This window comes from Lutra lutra, chromosome 17 (assembly GCF_902655055.1).
Source record: "Lutra lutra chromosome 17, mLutLut1.2, whole genome shotgun sequence".
Classification (NCBI taxonomy): Eukaryota; Metazoa; Chordata; class Mammalia; order Carnivora; family Mustelidae; genus Lutra; species Lutra lutra.
In genome coordinates this window covers 53,785,658-53,806,884 of record NC_062294.1, presented here as the reverse complement: position 1 = coordinate 53,806,884, position 21,227 = coordinate 53,785,658, and the positions used below count along the sequence as shown (strand labels likewise).

General features: G+C 52.8%; 1 protein-coding gene and 1 pseudogene across 1 annotated transcript; one reads left to right on the top strand and one right to left on the bottom strand.

Annotated features, from left to right (window-relative positions):
• Positions 1-2,421: 2,421 nt before the first annotated feature.
• On the bottom strand, positions 2,422-4,080 carry LOC125089518 (40S ribosomal protein S13-like; annotated as a pseudogene).
• A 3,854-nt stretch (positions 4,081-7,934) lies between these two features.
• CTU1 (cytosolic thiouridylase subunit 1) lies at positions 7,935-14,707 on the top strand. The gene is made up of 3 exons (XM_047712003.1): positions 7,935-7,985; positions 11,141-11,690; positions 13,326-14,707. Exons 2-3 carry the CDS (start codon positions 11,183-11,185, stop codon positions 13,898-13,900), a joined length of 1,083 nt encoding a protein of 360 aa, XP_047567959.1. The 5' UTR covers positions 7,935-7,985; positions 11,141-11,182; the 3' UTR covers positions 13,901-14,707.
• Positions 14,708-21,227: the final 6,520 nt, after the last annotated feature.

Here is a 21,227-nt window from a genome sequence, read left to right as displayed (position 1 = left end):
CAAGAGGTGGGGGAGGCCGGGGCTGGGGGCAAGAGGAGGCCAACTGTCCTCCCACCCTGGGCATCCAGCAGGGGGCATCCCCTCCCTGCTCATGAAGTCACAGACTAGCCCCAGCCACTGCCCTGAGAGTCACTGTCCAATGGGCACCTGGAGCCCCCTGTGACAGGGGCCAGAGGCAGAGTGAGGGGCTACTGTCCCCCCACGTGGGAGGTTGTGTCACAGGAAGCTTGGGCAGAAGGGACACTTGGGCAGTGGAGGCAAAGACTGCAAGGATGTTGAGGGGCGCCTGACTCAAAGAAGGAAAGGGAACCTGAGGCTGTGGTTGTAAGCGGGGTTGGTGTGGGGAGAAGTGCAGAAGAGAAGGGGCAGATTTTGAAAGGGATAGAAAGTTCCCCTTTCCCTCTTCCTCGTGGCTGTCTGGTGCCAGGACAATTTCTTCACCAGGAGTACTTCACGGGGCCATGCTCCTGTGCATTGCTCCACAGCCTATAGGTTCTTCTCCCAGGAGTCGGAAGTGCAGGGGACATGGGGGCCGGGGGGGATGCCAGCTAGGTGCCATCCACCCTCAAGATGGTGAGGACTATGTGAGAGAAGAGATGTGCACTTGAATTCACAGAAGGTTAGTTTTAACTGTGTAGCTGGGGACTGGGAGAAGGTGCTGGGAGCCCTGATAGGTGGCACTCCCTCCCACTGATGTTGGTTTTCTTGATACATTTTTTTTGGGGGGGGGGAATATAAGATACACACAAAGAAGGATGCCCACAAAAACAACTCAGTGATTCATTGCAGGATAGAAATAGAGCATTGCAGGCACCTTGGACCTTCCCCTTGGGTCCCCATCCCTATCGCATACCCCACTGCCCCCAAAGGAGCTCTGAGAGTCACTTTTTTTTTTAAGATTTATTTATTTATTTGACTGACAGAGATCGCAAGTAGGCAGAGAGGCAGACAGAGAGAGAGGAGGGAGCAGGCTCCCCGCTGAGTGGAGAGCCCAACGTGGGGTTCGATCCCAGGACCCCAGGACCATGACCCGAGGCGAAGGCAGAGGCTTTAACCCACTGAGCCACCCAGGTGCCCTGCTGAGAGTCACTTTAATGCTAATTGTTCCCTGGTTTTTCTTCATAGCTTTATCACCCAAGCATGCTGCCTTTAATACTATGGCCTTACACATGTTTTTCTTAAGACTTTGTATGCAAAGAAAAAATTACAGTCTCTTTTCTTCCATTTAACCTTATGAATCTGCCCATCCCATGTTACACCTTCCCAGAACCATTACCCATAACTAGGGGTATAGTCAGTGCTGGGGTCACTGAGAAGGGAAGGGGCAGGATTTGAGCATGCATATACACTCCCACACCATCAACAATTCCTGCATCTGTAGCTGTGTCTCCCCCTGTTGCCCCATCCCTCCACCCTGGCCCCCTGTCCTGGACAACCCATTCTCTCCCAGCAGGGCCAATTGGAGCATCTCTGGGGTCAGAAGGGCTGGGCCATGCCCAGTCTGTTTCCATGGTCCCCAGTTCGCAAAGAAAAACAGAAGACTGAGGAGGAGAGACACAGGGAAACCACAGAGAATCTAGCTGTATGCAAAAGAGAAACTTAAAAGCCACAGGCCATCAGAGCTGGGAGGCCTTCTAGCCCCACTTCTCTGACGTTCAGAAGACACTGAGGTCCAGAGTGGGCAGATGAATTGCCCAGATCATACCAGTGCCCTGTCTTATGCACCACTGTCTACACAGGGACGCCCCCCGACCCCGACTTCATCAATCGTTGTCAGCCCAGGACCCATTGAGTTGGGAGATGGGTAGCTTATGTTACTCTGATAGGTAAGAATGATCAACTCTTCCCATGAGATGAGAGAGGAAATTTCATTCATTCGTTCAACAACCATCTACATTGTGTCTTCGGGTTTCCAGTAAGGGGGTGAGTATGAGAGATCTAGCCCTTGTCTTTGAGAGGAGCAACATCTCACTGAGAGACCTGATCTGACAATTCCAGTGCCATAGGGTAGATGACTGGGAGGAGAGAGGCACAGACTGGGGATGCATGGGACTCCTGCTTTTCTGAATTCTGCAAGGTGAGTTCTCAGGGACAAGTAGACATGGTAGGAAGTTTGAGGCAATCTCAAGGGATTTGAATTCCACAGATAATCTTAGAACCCTGAGAATTTCTGGACTCCCAGGTATTGTGTTCTCAATCCACTCCAGTCTTCCACTGTGCTGGAAATCCTCCAGCTACCCAGTTTGTGCTGTTTGTGACCAACATCACCTCTGCTCCAATAGAGAGGTGGGGCCACCACCCATAGGGGGCGCTTTCTCAGCACAGGACTCAGCCGGTTCCCCGGGGGAGGGAGGGGCGGCGCTCTGAATTTGAGGGGTGGTGTTGTCCGTGGTGCTGATTCAGAGGGCTTTGCTGACGTCGGGCATATCCACAGCTCTGTGGAGGGGCCCGATCACACAGAACAGGGATCCTAGGTCTGGAGTCAAGACAGTTAGCATGTCCGATGTGCTGGGGAGGGCTCAGGTCCTCCTGGGAGGGGAAAGTCAAGGGAAGGGAAGACCTGAGTCTCTTCTTTTATCTGTCCTCCAGACAATGCCAGGCTGTTGTCACCGGTCCAAGTGCAAGGAAATGAAGGTTCTGTGTTGTCCTTTTACGTACCTGGTCCCATTTCATCCCTGACAGACAGGGGTAATCCCCCTAGAGCAGGCAGCCAACACTCAAGACAGATGAGTAGTTGTAGAACTAGCATCCGAGAACAACCCTAAACAACCCCACCCCTCCTTTATACAAACATGGAGCTCCTCTCATTACGAGATAAAGTTTATTATTATCTCCTCTTCTTGAATCAAGGTTGGGCCCACAACCGCTTTGATCGACAGAATGTGGAGGACAAGGTGTTCCAAGATTCATACATTAAGAAAGCCTGGTAGTTTCCACTCCTGCCTTGCAGATTCCTGGGCATCTGTGTAAGCAATCTGGGAACACTGATAGAGAGAGAGGCTACATAGAGGAACCTTGAGGGTCAGACACCCAGCCCCAAATCCCAGCCACCATCTCAACCTCAATATGACTGCCTAAAGAGCTAAAAGAAAGCTAGGAGTGCAACTGCCCAGGTGGGCTCTGGCCGATTTATAGCACCGGCACCATGAAACAGAAAGTTCAGGCTACCAGGTTGTAGAGTGGTTTGATATGCAGCAATGGATAACCAAAACAGTAGCCTGCACAACTCATCGCTAATAGGGAAAAGGTAATGGGCCTTATGAGTTTTTCTACATACGGCATTTCAAGGATGGTTCTTAAATGATTATCTGAGGCCTTCATTTGATCTGAGGAGACATTTCCAAGAAATCCTCTTCCCTGTTTAGTTCCAGGTTTTTTTCTTTTTTTTCTAGTTAGACAATGATTTTGTTGCTTGAGTACAGAGTCCAATTTCTGCAACCAGGCCAGGGGCTGTGGATGACTCAGATTTCCAATTGGGAGGGGAGGACTTGTTTGGTCTCATAATATCGAGCCAACCAGTAAATACAGCTCTCAATCAGAATCATTTCTGATTCTGAAAGGATGACTCTCATCCTCTCTATTCCTCTCAAGATGCTTTTGAACAGTAACAGCTTTCCTAATCAAATGGTAGAGATCCTTGAGAAAATCAGAAGCAAGTCTATGGACTTGAGAATTCTCAAGATTTTATTGCCCATGGCAAAGCGTACTTGTGCAAAACCATGGGCATCACTCAGGATGACACTGATTCATAAGGGAGTCAGGCCCTTCTCGGTGAGTTTGTAGGCTTGCTCCTTCATGTTGTCATATGTCAACTTCAGCCAGGCGGGGACGCTGTGGGGGGTGGCGAGACAGAGCCAACTGGGACAGACCCTTCCTGGGAGCCTGCATGTGACCCATGATGGTGGTGGTCAGGCAGTGAAAAAGACAGTGAGGGTAGTTACCTCCAGGTGAAATCTGGCCAGAAGAGAAAGGAAAATTGGAAGCAGCAGGCATCAGGCTCCAAAGGTCAGTGGAGAGGCAGGTCTTGCTTCAGCTCTCACACTCTCTGGCTGCTCTGATGGCTCACCTTGTCAGCAAGACGTAACAGTGCTCAATTGCTAGGAGGCAAAGAGGCTGTTGGGGAAACCTGGCTGAATTTCTGGGGGCAAGGACCATTGAGCCCTGGTCCATGGATGAGTGACCCAGGTGGACACAGGTGGTCCAGAGAGAAGTTTACAGTGATATGCAAAGGATCCAGGTAAACAGTGTCCCTAGCATTTCTTGCCTACTAAGATGTTGTACCAGGATCTCTTTGACCTGACAACTAGGGCCATTTGCCTGTTTACAGGACTCTGTCTTCCCTGAGCAAAGGAGAGGATGTGGCCCACCATCTCAGTACTCAGAATGACCAATGCCCAGCTGTGTGTGTGTGTCTGTCTGTCTGTCTGCATGTATATTCTAAACATTGGTTTCCTAGGCCAGTGTGGTGATTAATTTTGTGTCATATTTACTGGGCCATAGGATGCCCAGATTAAACATTACCTCTGGGTGTGTCTGTGAGAGTATTTCCACTTGAGATTAGCATTTGAATCAGTGGACTCAGTAAAATAGATAACCCTCCCCAAGTCAATGGGCATCATCCAATCCATTGAAGGCCTGAAAAGAGCAAAAGGCAGAGGAAGAGCAAACTCATTCCCTTCCTGCCTGCCTGTGGGCTGCGACATTGGTCTCCTGCCCTTGGACTGGGATTTACAGCATCAGCTCCCCTGATTTTCAGGCCTTGGGACTCAGATTGGAGTCATACCCCTGGCTTTCCTGAGTCCCCAGCTTTCAGGTGGCAGATTGTGAGACCTCTCAGCCTTCATAATTGAGCTAGTTCTTCATAGTAAATCTGTTTGGTTCTGTTTCTCTGGAGAACTCATCTAATACAGTCAAAAGGGGGACAGACAAATTAAGCCAGATCTAATGGGCCATATTTCCTACTTTTTCATTACTTTCATGAGAAATAGAAGCCACTAAGGGTATAAAGCTAGAGTCAGGGAGTGAAATACTGAGATTTGGGTTCCCAGATGTTCTCTCTGGCTGCCCTGGGGAGGGTAGGTTGGAGGGGCAACTGGAGTGGAGCTGACAGTTTGGGGCCACTGATCATCTACTCCTGCTGTTGATATGAATTCCTTTCACAAAACGTAGCATGACCCTCAATCACAGGGGCCTTTGCCTGTGGGTGGCTTTGCCCACAGTGGGTGATAAATAAATGCTTGTGGAATGCAGACCGTTAAAAGTACAAATTTAGGGGGGAAAGGTGACAAATCTGGTATAATATAGGAACCATATTTTGAGTTTAAAACTGTATAGTGTATAGGGAACTCTTGAATGGTGGGAAGACAAGGCCCCAAGGGCTAGCCCCTCCATCAGAGGACTGAGACTGGGACATGAAAAGGATAGTAATTGTATGCGTTAGTGCAACTTCAGACGCACAGTTGCCAGAGATGGAGAGCTTCTTGGAGACCAGCCTACTTTCCTGCTCTGCAGGACTCCATGAAGCCTGGAGAATGCAAAAGACTTTCAAAAGCCATACCGGCTGATGTGTCTTTCCTATTGGAAAGATTTATGAAAAACTTCTATTGTTTCTGCCTTGCACATTCAGAACCTGCCAGTGAATTTCTCCCCCCTGGAAAAAGATGTTTCCTACTGAATCAATTCCTTTATGGATACATGGCTATTTGGGTTTTCATTTCTTCTTGAGACCATTTCAGTAAATTATATTTTTCTTATAATTTTTATATGTCATCTGAATTGTTAAATTAATTTGCATATATTTGAGTGAAATATCCCCTTACATTGTTACTTTTTTAAAAATATTGATTTATTTTTAGAGAGAGGGTGAGAATCTTTCAAGAAGACTCCCTGCTGAGCACAGAGGCCAACATGGTGGGGGGGCTCCATCCCACGGACCCATGGGATCATGACCTGAGCTGAAACCAAGAGTCCCATGCTTAACCCACTGAGCCATCCAAGCACCCCTCTCCTTATGTTGTTCTTTTTTTTTTTTCTAAAGATTTTATTTATTTATTTGACAGACAGATCACAAGTAGGCAGAGAGGCAGGCAGAAAGAGAGGGGGAAGCAGGCTCCCAGAACCCCGAGATCATGACCTGAGCCGAAGGTAGAGGCTTTAAACCCACTGAGCCACCCAGGTGCCCCTCCCCTTATGTTGTTCTTAAAGCAAAACACATCGAAGAGAAACATACATAGAGAAAACCGTTCAGATTATACAGATAAGGTTGATCAATTTTCATATGATGACGACATTCTTGGAACAACCATCTAGATAAAGAAGCCCCACCAGCACCCATTCCTAGACACTGCCCCCACCCTAGAAAAGTAACCACTATAATGACTCTCATTACTGACTAGTTTTCTCTGTTTTTGATTTTTATGCAGTTGGGATCTTCCAGTGTCTGGCTTCTTATGCTTAGAATTTATTTTAAGAGTCACCCACACACACAACAGCAGCTCATTTATTTTCACTTGTGAAAGAATTTCATTGTGTGCATATGCCATACACTACAGGAACCTCCTCCATTAGACGGTATTTGGGTTATTTCCAGTCTGGAAATATTAGAAAGAGTGCTGCTACAAACATGTCTTTGATATGAATATGCACTTTTGTTGGGTATATTTTTTGAGTGGAATTTCTCAATAGTCACAGTCTAGAGGGTCCGGGTCTCCAGGCCCCTGCGTTAATAGAACTCTGAGTCTCCATGACTGGCCCTAGGGACTACTGGGTTTCTGGGGTCTGAGCCTTTGAATCCCTCAGTCTCGGAAGTCAGGGTCTCTTGGGTCTCCTGTTCTGGCCAAGTTCTTTCTTATCTGCTCTCCACCCTCAGCTCCACCTCCTCGTGAAAAGAAGTGTGTACTACCCGGTCCACTGGGGGGTATCTGCTCTGTGGATCTCAATCTCACCCACTTTCCGAAGCCAGGAGCCACGTCCAGAGACAACCCTCCCCCCCGCCCGCCCCCGACACACACACGCACCACTACCACCACCAAATCACTAGCACGTGAAGCATGCACACAGACGTCGCCTCACACACACTGCTCCCTCTCCCCATTCGACATGCTCATGCGCACCATTACCACCCGCACAGGGCAAGCACAGACCCACTTCGAGCCCCCAACCTCGGACTCTGCGAATGCGCCACCTCCCTCTTTCACTCTGGTGAGCAGCCACTGAGCTCCCACCTTCAATTCCCTCCTGCAATGCCACCTCAGAGGGTAGAAATCAATGCTCTACAATAGCTTTTAAAGCCTATGATTGGTTAAATAAATAAACCGCATAATAAGGGGCGCCTGGGTGGCTCATTCGGTTAAACATCTGTCTTTGGCTCAAGTCATGATCCCGGGGAGCTGTGATCCACTCGAGCTCTGACTCCTTGCTCAGCGGGGAGCCTGTTTCTCCCTCTCCCTCTCCCTCTCCCTGCCACTGCCCCTGCTTGTGCTCTCTCTCCCTGACAAATACATCTTTTTAAAAATTTTAATAGAGCCTATAATAATCCCACAAAAGCAGGTAATCCGCAAACAGCCGCTTCGCATTGAGAGTGCCCTGCACGGTGACAGTAACAGCGCACTGCTACAGGAAAAAAAAAACAAAAACAAACAACAACAACAACAACAACAACAACCCCACAACCAACAACAACCAAAAAACCCCAAAAAACAAAAACCTTCGCAGCGTTGCGGAGTCCCAAGCCCTGCGCAGGCGCATAAAGGAAACCGGGCGGTACTCGCTAGCAAGCGGTAGAAGGGGCCGCAAGAGTTGCTGGGAGTTGTTGGCCCAGCAGGCCCAGTAGCCTCAAGTACTTCGGAGTTGCCGCATGGGGTTCTGGGAGCAGTAGGCAAGACAGCCCCCAAAGCCTTCTGGGAGTCGTAGTCTCCGGAGCCACTTCCGTGAGAGACTTCCGTGTGTGGGGCCGTTTGGACGTTCTAGTACCGCGTTGTGTCCAGGTGAGTTGTTCCTCCTGCAACGGATGGACCCATGGGCCCCTGCTCTAAACTGCAATGGCATGTGAAGTTGAGAGGCTCGGGGAGTGGTGACAGTAGCCCCCGTGATTCCCTAACTCCTGTGTCCCAGAGGCCTTCTGGCCAGGATCCCCACGTTGGACATGGTGGTCCATCCGGTCTCTTGTCCACACATTTCCTTCCCGCAGGTGGGGTTTCCACCATCTCCCTGCCCACCCCCACAGCATCGGGTACATCCAGGAGGCCCCTAGTGTGTCCTCGAACCTCTGTTCTGGTAGAAGGATGCCACACACTATCATCCGTCTGCCAAAGCTGCAGTCCAGAGGCATCCCTGGGGTCCGTGTCTCTTCCTCTGGGGGCATTTATAATCCCACATTCTACAGTTATTTACCGAGCGCGGCACTGTGCCAAGCCCAATGTGAGGCCGGGGGGTTGGCGGGGGAGACGGTGGTGGATTAGGCAGACCTAGTCCCTGCCTTCAGTGCCCCAAAGGGGACAGGTCTGCCACTGACAGGTAGAGTCGTGGTCGGGAGGGGATGGAGGCATACTAGGGGCTCTCTGAGCCTGGAGGGGGCGCCTGACCCAGGCTGGATCCATAAAATCTTCCACAGGAAGATGCTTATCGGGCATTTCAAACCTGATATTGCCTGGTTGGAATTCCTGGTGGCCCTCCTGACAAAATGGCCCCATCATCCTCCTGAGGGTTCTGGCCAAAACCTCCACATCAGTCTCCATTCATCTTTTCTCATCAGCTGAGCCTCCACCATAATCCAGGTCTTGAGCAAGTCCTATGGACTCTACCTTCAAAACAGGTCCGGAATCCCACCCTTCCTTCCCACTTCCACTGCCACCCACCGGGCCACTTGTGACTCGCATTGGCTATTTCCATAGCCTCCTCCCTGGCCTCCCTGCCTCTGCTCTCGCCTCCTCAAGTATGTTCCCCACACAGCAGTCAATGGCATCCTTCGAAAACTTAGGTCAGATCGTATCCCTTTCCTGCTCAAAACCCTCTGTGAATAAAATTCAGACTCCATGTCATGGCCTCTGAGTCTCTGATGAGCTCCACAGACTCAACACCTGGCATGAGGCCAACTCCCAGAACTGGGTGGCTGTAGATTTAGGGCAAGAGGAGGGATGAACCCAAGGTGATGTGATGTTCTGTCCTGTGGAGGAGCTGGGCGGGAGGTGATGGTGCCGTCAGGAGCCAGGCAACGGCTGGGCAAGAACAGGTTTCTGCCTTGGGGTGGGGGGAATTGGAGTCTGGCCGGTGTGGGCACTTGGGATCTGAGAGATGACCTAGCCGGGATCCTCAGTGGGGCATTTGGACGACCAGACGAATGGACATCAGAAGTCAGAGTCACCTACAGGGAGACTGGGCTGGGCAGGACCTGAGGACTGTGAAGGGGACTTTCCAAAAGAGATTGGAGACTCTGCAGAGAGCAGAGGGAGGATCCAGTCAAAAGTCAAAAGGAAAAAAAAATTGCAAGGGGCTGTTGCTCAGCTGTGACAGATGCACCTGACGGGCACGGCTGATGGCTCCTGAGGGCTACTTGCTGGCCCAGAGACAGGGAAAAGTACTCCAAGCAGAGGGAAGAGCCAGTGCGAAGACCTTGTGGGAGGTGTGTGGTCCTGGAGCGTTTGAAGGTACAGACCTGCGTGAGCGAGGAGGGGGAGACGAGGCCCGAGAAGAAGAGAGCCAGATCCCAGAGAGCCTCAGAGGCCACTGGCTTTTCCTAAAGTGAGAAGAGACAGTGGCTCAGTCGAGGGTGGCCGCCACGCAGATGATGAGAAGTGTTGGCTTCTGGATCTGCACGGAAGCTATAGTCAGACGGGATTTACTTGTCTTCCATGTGGGCATTTGGGGTTTGGGGTCTAAGGATGTCTCTGGGGCATCCTCGGTGGGACGCGTGGAGGAACAGCTGTGACTCGACATTGCAATTTGGAGTCATCCACGGGGAGAGTGAGGAGAATAGTGCAAAAAGAGCAGGCCAGGGTCCCGGACCCTGAGGCTTCTGGCCTGAGCAGGTGAAAGGCTGGGGCTGCTCTTTACTGCAGGAGAAGCAAGTGTGGGAGGAAGAATCAGGAATCTGGGTTTTGAGATGCCTATTAGACATCTGAAAGGCATGGGCCCTGCCTCAGAAAGTCACAGACAGTAAACAAAGTGTCACATAATGTGACTCCGCGTATTGTGGCAAATCCTCGAAGCAGGGGGACCTGCTCGGAGGCTCCTGTACCGGGCCAGGCTGGAGGCAGTGGTGGCTTGGGGAGGGGGTACTGAGCCTGGTGGATATTTATGGGTTTACAGGCGTGTGGCACCAAGGAGGGTGTGGCTGGAGGATCGGAGTTTGTGCTGGGGAGGGACGAGGTAGGAGGAGGGGGACAGAAGGGGGCCAAGGATGGGCCAATTCCTGTTTGTAAGTCCACAGAAACTTGTGGGAGATTCTGACACTGGAGCAGAATTGAGTCCAATCCTGGAGGGCCATTCATCCTGCCTGGGAAACAGAAGCAGCCCCAGTTGGTGCCCGTGGAGATGTGATCAATGCTGCCTCTGTGTCTCCCTGGAGTTGGTGATCACCCTGCCCTGCATAAGATGCTGTGGGGGCTCACTCCCCGAGACAGCACCCCGCCCCCAAAGTGAAATCCAGTTGGTCTTTCCCATTTCTCCCCCTTCCCCCTGAACAGAGCTGCAGTCCCCCAGCCCTCCTCTATCCTCAGAGTTGCTAACCCCTTCCAGTCTCTCTAAAAAGCCCTGGGGGTCCAGGTCAAAGGTCTCCACACTGTCCCTCTGATTCTTGCTCTAATAGGGATGGCCTCCCTGGAGACTGACACTGCTACTTAATATGCAGACCCCATCCGCCCCAACTGGTCACAACCTAATTCTGAGTGTAACTTGCTTGTCTTCCCTTCTCCATCAACCCCCCCCCCACCACCACCACCACCATCCCCATACCAACTCTTAAGACTCCTTCTCTACTTGGTGTACAATGGGGTGCATTAGGAGAAGCCTCCTGAAGCCAGACCCACACATACCTGGCCCTGGATCAATTTGGGCAGGAGAGCTAGCTGGCAGCCTCCCTGGAGGCAACGACCCCGCAAGCCGGCATCCGCATGTAACCCGCCATCCCTCTCTCCCGATCCAGGAGAAGCCCGCTCCTCCCGGCCCGCCCGGAACCCGCCCCGTGATGCCCGCCCCGCAGTGCTCCTCCTGCCACGCGGCGCGCGCGGCCCTCCGCCGCCCGCGCTCCGGCCAAGCGCTGTGCGGGCCCTGCTTCTGCACCGCCTTCGAGGCCGAGGTGCTGCACACGGTGCTGGCGGGCCGCCTGCTGCCGCCTGGCGCCGTGGTGGCCGTGGGCGCTTCCGGCGGCAAGGACTCCACGGTGCTGGCGCACGTGCTGCGCGAACTAGCGCCGCGCCTGGGCGTCTCGCTGCGCCTGGTGGCGGTGGACGAGGGCATCGGCGGCTACCGGGACGCGGCGCTGGCGGCCGTGCGGCGCCAGGCCGCGCGCTGGGACCTCCCGCTCACCGTCGTGGCCTACGCAGACCTCTTCGGGGGCTGGACGATGGACGCTGTGGCCCGCAGCACGGCCGGCACCGGCCGCAGCCGCGCCTGCTGCACCTTCTGCGGGGTGCTGCGGCGCCGCGCGCTGGAGGAAGGGGCGCGCCTCGTGGGAGCCACGCACATCGTCACGGGTGAGCGCGGGCACTGCAGCCGAGGCGCGAGGGCCGGCACCTAAAGGGGGCTGTGCACGGGCCCGATATCTGGTGGAGGAGATGCTGGGGGTGCCCCGGGTGGAGGATGTCCACGAGGAGAAGCGGATATGCGTGCCCGCTGAAGGCACACGGGCGTAGCACTCGCGGGCCGGGATGGGCGCGGCAAGCTTTCGAGTCCCTGCCGTCACACTGGCAGCTAGAGGGGCGGAGGGGTACTCCCCGGCGCTGTGGTTCCCTGCATTTTAAAAAATGACACACTTTGTGTCCCCCTTCACAATAGGAGGCCAGTGAAGTGGTACCACCCATCAGAAGCCAACTGTATTCTGAAACGCCCCTGTCCTTGAACTGCTTTTCTCTATCGGCCTCTCCTCTCTGATAACCCTTACCCTCTCGCGGTCATTACTTCCACACGTGATTCTTGACCATTTATTGTGTACCTGGTACACAATAGGCTACAAAGCCAGGTAGCCCAGAGCAATACCTAGCCTCAGTTACCTCTTCTGTAAAATGGGGTTGTTAATAATATCCAGGTCCCAGGGTTATTGGGCATTAGATGACTTATGTGTGAGGCGCTTAGACCAGAGACTGGAAAATAGTAGACCTTACGCAAATGTCACACAAGAGTCTCTGTGCCTGCTCTTCTCTCACACGCATATTTAAAACCTGAGAAGCTCTACTAAGGAAAATCGCACAGACTTTGCCAGTTTATAGCAGGAACACCCCATGGAAGGAAAAAAGTAGGGGTTAGGAGCATTTCCAGAGTGAGGCAAGACCTGAAGGCCATTCAAGTAAGCAGTGGAGGGTGGACAGAGGGTTGGGTTCTGAGCAGAGGAAACAGCTTATGCAAAGGCCCTGAGGAGGGTTAGTATGGCCTATTGGAAAAGCCCTGAGAAGACCAGTGTTTTACTATCTGGATTATACAGACTCACATTTAAGATAACAAGATGCAAATTAGTAGAGATTTAGCTTATGTTTTTTATGGCAATTGTTGTGTAAATCTTTCCTTACCTCCTTCCTGGTCTTTCTAAATTCGGTGATCTGCATTCCCAGAGGCTCAAGGCTCACTTGAGAATCTCCGCTGTTTAATGTCATTTTGACTTCTGTGCAGTGGGAAGCACACTTCTGAGACTGAAATGATATTTGTAGCACAAAGCACTTTTACTACCTTCGTGAAAAGGCAACTAGCACAGGGCCTGGTTGGTAATAAGTAGGTGGCTAATGAGGGCACCCCGAGTTGCTCCCTGGGAGCCCGTGTGTGTTCCCCTCTTGTCTTTCACGGTGACCACCTCCAGCCTCCACCAGGCTGGCCCATGGTGCCCAGGGGCCTCCGTGGCCCTGTCTGGCCCCTCCCTGCTGCTCCCCAAACCTCCTCTGCATCTCTCTAGGTCCTGGCTGCCGCATAGTGTCTAGGGTGTGAGGTCTCCATGGCCCGGTCACCCACTCTGCCTGCCACTTTCCACATCCCCTCCCCGTCTCTCTCTGGGTTCTTGGGATGGGGTCTCCATGGCCCGGTCGCACACTCCGTGCCGCTCTCCAGGCCCCTCCCCGTCTGGCTGGGTCACCGCTACCCCACGGTGGCGCCCCTGCCTCACCTGCTCCCCCTCTCTCCCCCAGGCCACAACGCCGACGACATGGCCGAGACCGTGCTCATGAACTTCCTGCGGGGCGACGCGGGGCGGCTGGCCCGGGGCGGGGGCCTGGGCTCGCGGGGCGAGGGGGGCGCCCTGCCACGCTGCCGCCCCCTGCAGCTGGCCTCGCAGAAGGAGGTGGTGCTGTACGCGCACTTCCGCCGCCTCGACTACTTCTCCGAGGAGTGCGTCTACGCGCCCGAGGCCTTCCGCGGCCACGCGCGCGACCTGCTCAAGCTCCTGGAGGCGGCGCGGCCGTCGGCGGCGCTGGACCTGGTGCACTCGGCCGAGCGCCTGGCCCTGGCCCCGGCCGCGCGGCCCCCGCCCCCCGGCGCCTGCTCCCGCTGCGGGGCGCTGGCCAGCCGCGCGCTCTGCCAGGTCTGCGCCCTCCTGGACGGCCTGCAGCGCGGCCGGCCCCGCCTGGCCATCGGCAAGGGCCGCGGGGGGCGCGACGAGGAGGGGCCGCCAGGGCCGCGGTCCCCGCCGCCCAGCGACCCCCGGTCTGTGCCGGGCCCCGCCGCCGGGGAGTGCGGAGCAGCCTGTAAGGAGCGCTGCGAATAAACCCTCTCCGCCTGGGCCCTGCCACCCGTGACCCCGCAGAAGGGAGGAGAGGCTAGGGGCCTGGACTCCTGGGTCTGAGGGAGGAGGATTTGGGGGCCTGGACTCCTGGGTCTGAGGGAGGAGGGCCTGGGGGCCTGGGGGCCAGGACTCCGAGGTCTGAGGGAGGAGCGTTCGGGGGCTGGAGAAGGTGGAACCGAGGCAAGAACTCTAGGGTCTGAGGGAGGAGGGGCTGGAGACCAGGAGAGAACTCAACAACTTTCCTTTCCGGAGCCAATAGGAAGTAGGGAGCTGCTTGCCTAGTACTCTGCCGGGTTCTGGGCATGCTCAGGAGAGTCCTAACCCTTCTTCAGAACCTGCTGTATGTCATGTTTGCCGGTATCGGGATAAGCAAAACCGCTTCTCTCCATGGGCTCTCTCATGCCCGGAAATCAGGATGCTTCTCTGAACGCTCTACACACTGCGGGCGCTGCCCCGTCTGATTTCATCCACACCACAGTCTCGTCGGCTGCAGCCTGGGGCTGGGTGACTGGCCTGAGGTCGCCGCTCTGGAGTTTGTCCCTCCACACCAGCTGGAGTTTGTCCCTCCACACCAGGCGGTCGGTGGGTGTTTAGATTTTGCCTGTGGTTCAGCACTCCGCTACAGAAATATAATGTGAGTCAAATGTGTAACTTTAAGTTTTCTAAGAGCCATATTTTTTAAAGGACAGGGGAACAGGTGAGCTTTTAATAATATATTTTACTTGACCCAAATAAACATATTTGACCTAAATGTCCCAGATATTACAGTTTTATCTTGTTATTTTAAAACTGTGATATTTTACAGTATTTTTTTTTTTTTTTTGTACTAAGCCTTTGAAATGCAGTATGTATGTTATACTTAAGCCCGTCTCCATTCCGATTCAACCACTGTTCAGTTGGGACCTGAGGGCCCCACATGGGAACTGGGAAGATGCTATCCTAGGCTTTGGCCACAAGAGGTCACTGTACCCACACCTGTGCATCTGGTAGCCGTTGTTGGCGAAGGTCTCTCTCCGCTGGCCAGGTGGGAGCTCTGCTCTCTGCCGCCACCGACTCCCTGGTCTCCCTGGTCTGAACCAGGGGCCCAGGGCGAGAGGTACGATCTGGCAGAAATATTAAGGCCCCACTGAAAACCTTCCTTGATCTCAAGACCTGTGCATTCATGCATTTCTTCACTCCGGAAATATTTATGGAGCACTTCAGCCGGGACCTCAGTGAACAATCACCTGCCCCAATGGGAGAGGCCAGAAAGGCGAGGAGAAAAATAAGTTGAATGCACAGTATGTCAGATGGTAATAAATCAGGGGATGGAAACAGGCCAACCTTTAAGTAGGTGTAGTGTAAGCCCTGACAGTTGGGTTTTCTCTTTTTTGTAATGCAAGTGCCTGACTTGGGCTTTGCCTGCCAAGGCATCCACTTCAAAGATGGCTATCTCGGCGCACAGACCGCCAGCCACACGACTAGACAAAGAGCCAGGCCGCCTTCTCCGTCCCCCAGGCTCCTTTGTGTTAGAGATCTTAGTTGATTCCTGTAAATCACAATCACCCTGCAGCTTGTTTTTACTCTTCCCATGCTTTAAATTCCCCCGCTCATGTTTTAAATCCATGAAGAGTAAGCCTGTGAAACCCTAGGTAACCCCCCAGACCCCAATAAAAGCAGAACCCTAGAGACTCGTGCACCCACCCTCCATTGTGACGTCGCTGTATGGCCTCCAGTTAAAAAAAAAAAAAAAAGAAAAAACTCCATTTTTTTTTTTCCAAGTTTCCTGATGGTTATTGTTGAGGGCATCTTGCAAACCTGAGAACTGCAAGGGCTGGTCGGGACACAGCATCGGTTATCGATAGGCTGAGAGGCACAAAGCTGTGGGGTGGATAGGAAGGCCTTGAGGAGAAGGTGACCGCTGAGCAAAGACCTGTTCGAGGTGAGGCAGCGAGCTCTGCAGATTTGTGGGAAGAGCCTTGCTCGCTGAGGAACGGGAGAGTGGTGGAGGGGGGAATGGAGGAGAGAGCTAAAAGGGACCAGATGGTGTAGGCTCAGCTTCGGTTTTGAGACAGAAGCCATAGAGTTTTGAGCAGAGGAGTGACAATGATCATCCCTTTATTCATGCAGCAAACATTTTGCAGGTGCCTCCCAGAGGCCAGGCCCTGCGCGGAGTAGTGGGGAAACAGCTGAGTCAGCCCCAGTCCCTGCCCTCAATGGGCTCCCCATCTGGTGGGGAAGGCAGGCATGGACAGAGGGATACGTGCCACCATAGGGAGTTAGCGAAGACACAGGGGAACCCAGAGGTGGGGTGCCCAGCTCAGCATGGGGCGTCAGAGAATGCCTTCTGAAGGACATAGTGTTTCAACCGGGCCCCAGAAGGTGAGTAAGAATGAGCACAAGGTGGGGCGCCTTGATGGCTCAGTGGGTTAAGTGTCTGCCTTTGACTCAAGTCATGATCCCAGAGTCCCGGGATCAACTGAGGTCATGATCCCCGAGTCCTGGGATGGAGCACCACACTGGGCTCCCTGCTTAGCAGGGAGTCTGCTCCTCCCTCTGCTCTTTCTCTTTCTTACTCTCTCAAATAAATAAAATCTTAAGGGAAAAACAAAAATGAGCACCAGAAAGCAATGGGAGGGAGACAAGGCTGAAAGAACAGCAGGTACAGAGGTCTGCAGGTAAGGAAGCACCTAGAACCTGTGTGGAATGGCTGCTCCCAGAGTGAGATGGCTGGTGGGGAGCTAGCCCAGGAGTCTGGGCCCCTGATAAGAGTGAAAAGCTCCTGCACACTGAGGGCTGTCTGCTGGGGGTAACACCGGCCCTAGGAAGGGTTCGGAGCAGACAGGACTAGCTCTGAGTACCAGAAAGCCCCTTCTGGGGCCATGTCCAGGAAGACTGCAGGGAGAAGCCAAAACAGAGCAGCAGCAAGGGATTGGGATGGTGGGAATGGATATGAGGGGCTATTTAGGAAGCACTCACCAAGGGCTGGGAATCCTACTAAACTCTAGGCTGTGTTTTGTAAGCATAAGAGCTCCCACATGAACCCCAGTACAAGAGAAGTCCGTCCTAAACAGACTGAACAGAAATAAAGATGTTTGCCACTCAGGCAGATGGCCATAGTAAACACGGGACAGTCTTTTGCTGAGGGAGAAAGCCACAGTAAGCACGGAGGGCGGAGTAGGGAAGTTGCTGAGACGGGAGCCCTAGGCGTCATCATGGAGTGGGACTTTTGCTGTGGTCTTTGGCCTTGCAAACTGCAGCCTCCACGTAAACACAAGGGATCCTTCAGTCTTGTTGCATATGGTTGTGGATCTGGTGAAAGGGTCAAGGCTGATGATGCAGAAACCTCATCCCCCAGAGTTGGAAGCTTTCTTTCCTTTAGGGATTCGAAGCCCAGTCTCAGAAAGATGGGCTTTCCTATCTTCCCCCTGTGTGTGCTCTCCCAAGCCTGGGTAATTGGAGTCTAGTGTCAGGTCTGAAGAGGTAGAAGCATTGGGTACAGAGATTCTGGAAGGAAGCAGATATCTGGAGGGAGTCGGGAATTCTGGAGGCAAGTGGATTTTTTGGTAGAAGCAGAGATCCTGGAGGAGAGGAGGCTTTGAGATAATCTCACTCCTTGGGCCTGTTTATAGAGCACCTCACTGCATGTCAGGTAGCAGACTCGTCTCAGGGGATTCAGCAGTGAACCTGCGAGACAAGGTTCCAGCCATCATGAAGCCTCAGTTCAAGGGAGAGAGACGTTACTTCATTCCACAAACGTTTACTGTGTACCTGCTATGTGCCAGGGCACAGATCAGATAAGGAAGCCAAAACCCCCTGCCCTGTCAGAGATGACACTCAAGTTATGGGAGACAGAATCCAAAAGAAAGCAAGTAAATAAGATGTGAGGGACATCTGATGGTAATAAATGCCATAGAGAGAGAAAACAAAAAAGACAATAAACAAGGAAGCAAACACATAAAGCAATTGTAGATTGAAATAAAGCATAGAAAGGAAACCAAGAAGGGGCTGAAGCAGAAACTAAAGGGGAATGTCCGCTCCCGACAAGGTGATCATAGGCACAGTGGCAGGAAGGGTGTCTCAGGCAAAGGAAACAGCAAAGACAAAGACCCTATATTGGGAAGACAACTACCATGTGGAGAAAATCAAGGACGTCCAGGGGAGCTGAGGCATGGTGCGTGATGGAGTGATGAGCTTGGAGGGATGGACATAAGCCAGACAGAATGCCCTGGAGGCATTTGGATCTTATTCCATTTGCAGTAGGGAATCATAGATGGGTTTTAAGCAGGTTGTAACATGATACTGTTTTATACTTTAGGAACATGTTGACTGCTTGGGCTTGGACTTGGCAGGGGTGGGGGAAGGTGGGAACAGGGGTCAAATGTGGAAGCAGTGAGACTAGTTAGGCTGCTGCACTTGTCCGGGTGAGAGATAAATGTGGCTTGGTAAGACAGGAGGGAAGTGGGTGGATTCCACGACTATTTTGGCGCTAAGGTGACAGGAATTGCCAAAGTGGGAGGTGGGAGTGAGGGAGGGATCCAGGACCACTCCCGGCTTTTGACCTGAGCAACAGGGAAAAGGATGGTGTCATTTACCAACAAGGGGGAAGACCAGGGGGATGGTGAGGGTGGACCCATCTTCTCCCACTTTTTAAACAGAAATAAGTGGGAGATGATAAAGATGGAGGGAGGTGGGGCAGAAATGTTTGCTGCCTGTTGACCTGGCATCAAGGGTGCCCAGGTGTGCATACAGAGGCTGCCTGGCACGTAGCAGATACAGGTGCTGAGTCAGAGACATCTGAGAGATTACCCAGAAAGTTTGGTAATCAAAGAGACATGTGAGATCAGCAGCAGAGGGGCATCGAGTCAGACAGGCTGAGGTTTGAATCCCAGCTGCGCCCCTTGCTCACCATGCAAAGTTGGGCAACTAACCTCATTTCTCTGGGTTTTCTCCATCTATAGAATGGGAGCGATTATGTGTGCACCACACAAGGCCAATCGGGGGATGAAGAGAGATATGGCACATGGAGGTGGCACGTGGATGTGGCACATGGAGGTACTAGAAAAATTGCCAACCAAGAGCTGGTCAGGGGCCCAACAAGGCAGAGGTGAGGGTCTGTGTGCTCATTCCACAAGCATTCATTGCATGCTGGGCTGTCCCAGGGGCTGGGGATCCAGCAGAGGACTTCCTGCCCTCAGTGGCACACAACCAGATCTGAAGGCAGAGCAGCATGGCGTTTAAGAGTTGGATGACCCAGGTCCCAAGCCTGGCTATGCCACTTGCATGAGTGACTTTTGTCTGAGATCCCGCTTCCTCCCCTGTAACACGGTGCTAGTAAGAGTATCTAAGCCTCATAAAGCTGCTGTGGGGATTAAACGTGATGATGTTTATGCGGTCTTTGGCAACCTGCCTGATGTTTATTTTAAGTGAAGACGGAGACGGGCATTCCCTGACAACAAGGTCGGGAGTGTTGAAGAGAGAGAGCCCCCTGGTTTTGCAGCACCTCACACCCCGGCCTAAATGTGGTCTGGGACAACTTCCCCTGTCACCCATTCCCAGGCCAGCACCCTGGCCCCTATCTCCATCCAGAAAGGCTCCACCTCTGAAGCCACAAAACCCACATCCCACTCCCTGACCACAGCCTCCCGTGCTCCCAGAGCTGTGGGTGGCTCTGCTGTACCTGTTCTTCCAGCTCAAAGGCACCCTGACCCCCTCATGCAGCCTCTGCCAAGCCCCTCTGTCTGCACTTCCTACACCCCACAGTCCACCCCTTCCCCAACCTAGAGTCCTCAACTCCCTCGTCTTAGCATCCCTCCCACCATCACTCAGTCCTACATGTGCCTCTTTGCTGGAGAAAAACAAAACAAAATCATCCAACCGCTCAAATGATGCCCCTTTAAATTCCTGACCACCAACTTCACCTGGGCACCTTCTCCGCCGCCCTCACCACCCCAACCCCACCCGCCCAGGTGCCCCTTGAGGTGAGCTGGCATCGATCTTCCCGGAGGAAACAGAAGCCAACCCAAGGGCCCTCCCTCCTCTTCCTGCCACAGGACCCACACCCCACCCGAAACCTCACCCGCCCTTTCCTCCTTCCTTCCTGGAACAATGGAAGAGGCGTCTTTCCTCCTGTCTGGAGCTAATCCCACCACTCTGGCAGTTGCACCATCTGCCCCTTTGTTCTTGGGTATCTCATTCCCTGTGGTTTTTAAGAGCTCTCCGCCTGGGTTCAAATCATAGAATCACGGGGCCACCACTCGGTGTTGTGTAAACTTGGGCGGGCAACTTCTCTTCCTCATCTGTACACTGAAGATAATAAGAGCGTCCTTCTCACGAAACCATAGGAAGGGTTTGGTGAGTTAATTTATGAAAAATGTGCTAAAACCGTGTTGGACACCCAAATAAATGGAATTGACCCTCGAATCGCCTTGGAAGACAATAGAAGATTCTGGCAGTGGATTGGAGATTCCTGTAGTCCTGGAGTTTGTATACTTCCTTTTGCACTGACCAGCTGGCTGACCTTGGACCAGCCACCTCCCCTCAGCCTCAGTTTCTCCATCTGTAAAATGGGGACAAGATAGTACCTATCCCATAGGGTCCACAATTTCCATGACTCACTCTGCTCCAGCCATGCTGGCCTCCTTACTGGTCCCCAGACACACCTCAGGGCCTTTGCACTGTTGCTCCTTCTGTCTGGAATAGTCTTCCCCCGGAGATCCCCAACTACTTTTCATCTTTGCCCGAAGGTCATCTCAGTCGGGCCTTCCTTGACCCTACTCCACTCCCTACTTTCTTACTATTTTTCATAGCACTGATAAATTGAAATATTATGTGTTGTACTTATTTAACTTTCTCTTGGTTGCCCCCTCTTCTAGGATGTAAGTTTCAGCAGGGCAGGGATTTCTGTCTGGTTCATGGTTATATCCTCAGGGCTCGGAACCATGACTCCTGCACAGTGGGTACTCTGTGTTGTTGAATGCAAGGAAGGAGAGTGAAGGAAGGCAGGAGGGAGAGGGAGACAGGGAGGGAGGAAGAAGGAAAGAAGTGAACCCCCACGAGAACATCCTTGGTAAAACAAAATGTGCAATGAAAGATGATTCCATCTTAGAAAGGAAGGAAATTCTGACACACGCTACAACATGAACTTTGAGGACGTTGTGCTCAGGGGAATAAACCAGTCACAAAGTGATTCCACTTCAGAAAGCAGATGGAGGTTGGGGGGGCAGGGCTGGGTGAGGGGATAGGGCTGGGGTGAGGGGATGGGGAGGAAGTGCTGAACAGGGACAGAGCCCTGGCTGGGGAAGACAGAAGCTTTCGGAGATGGATGGCG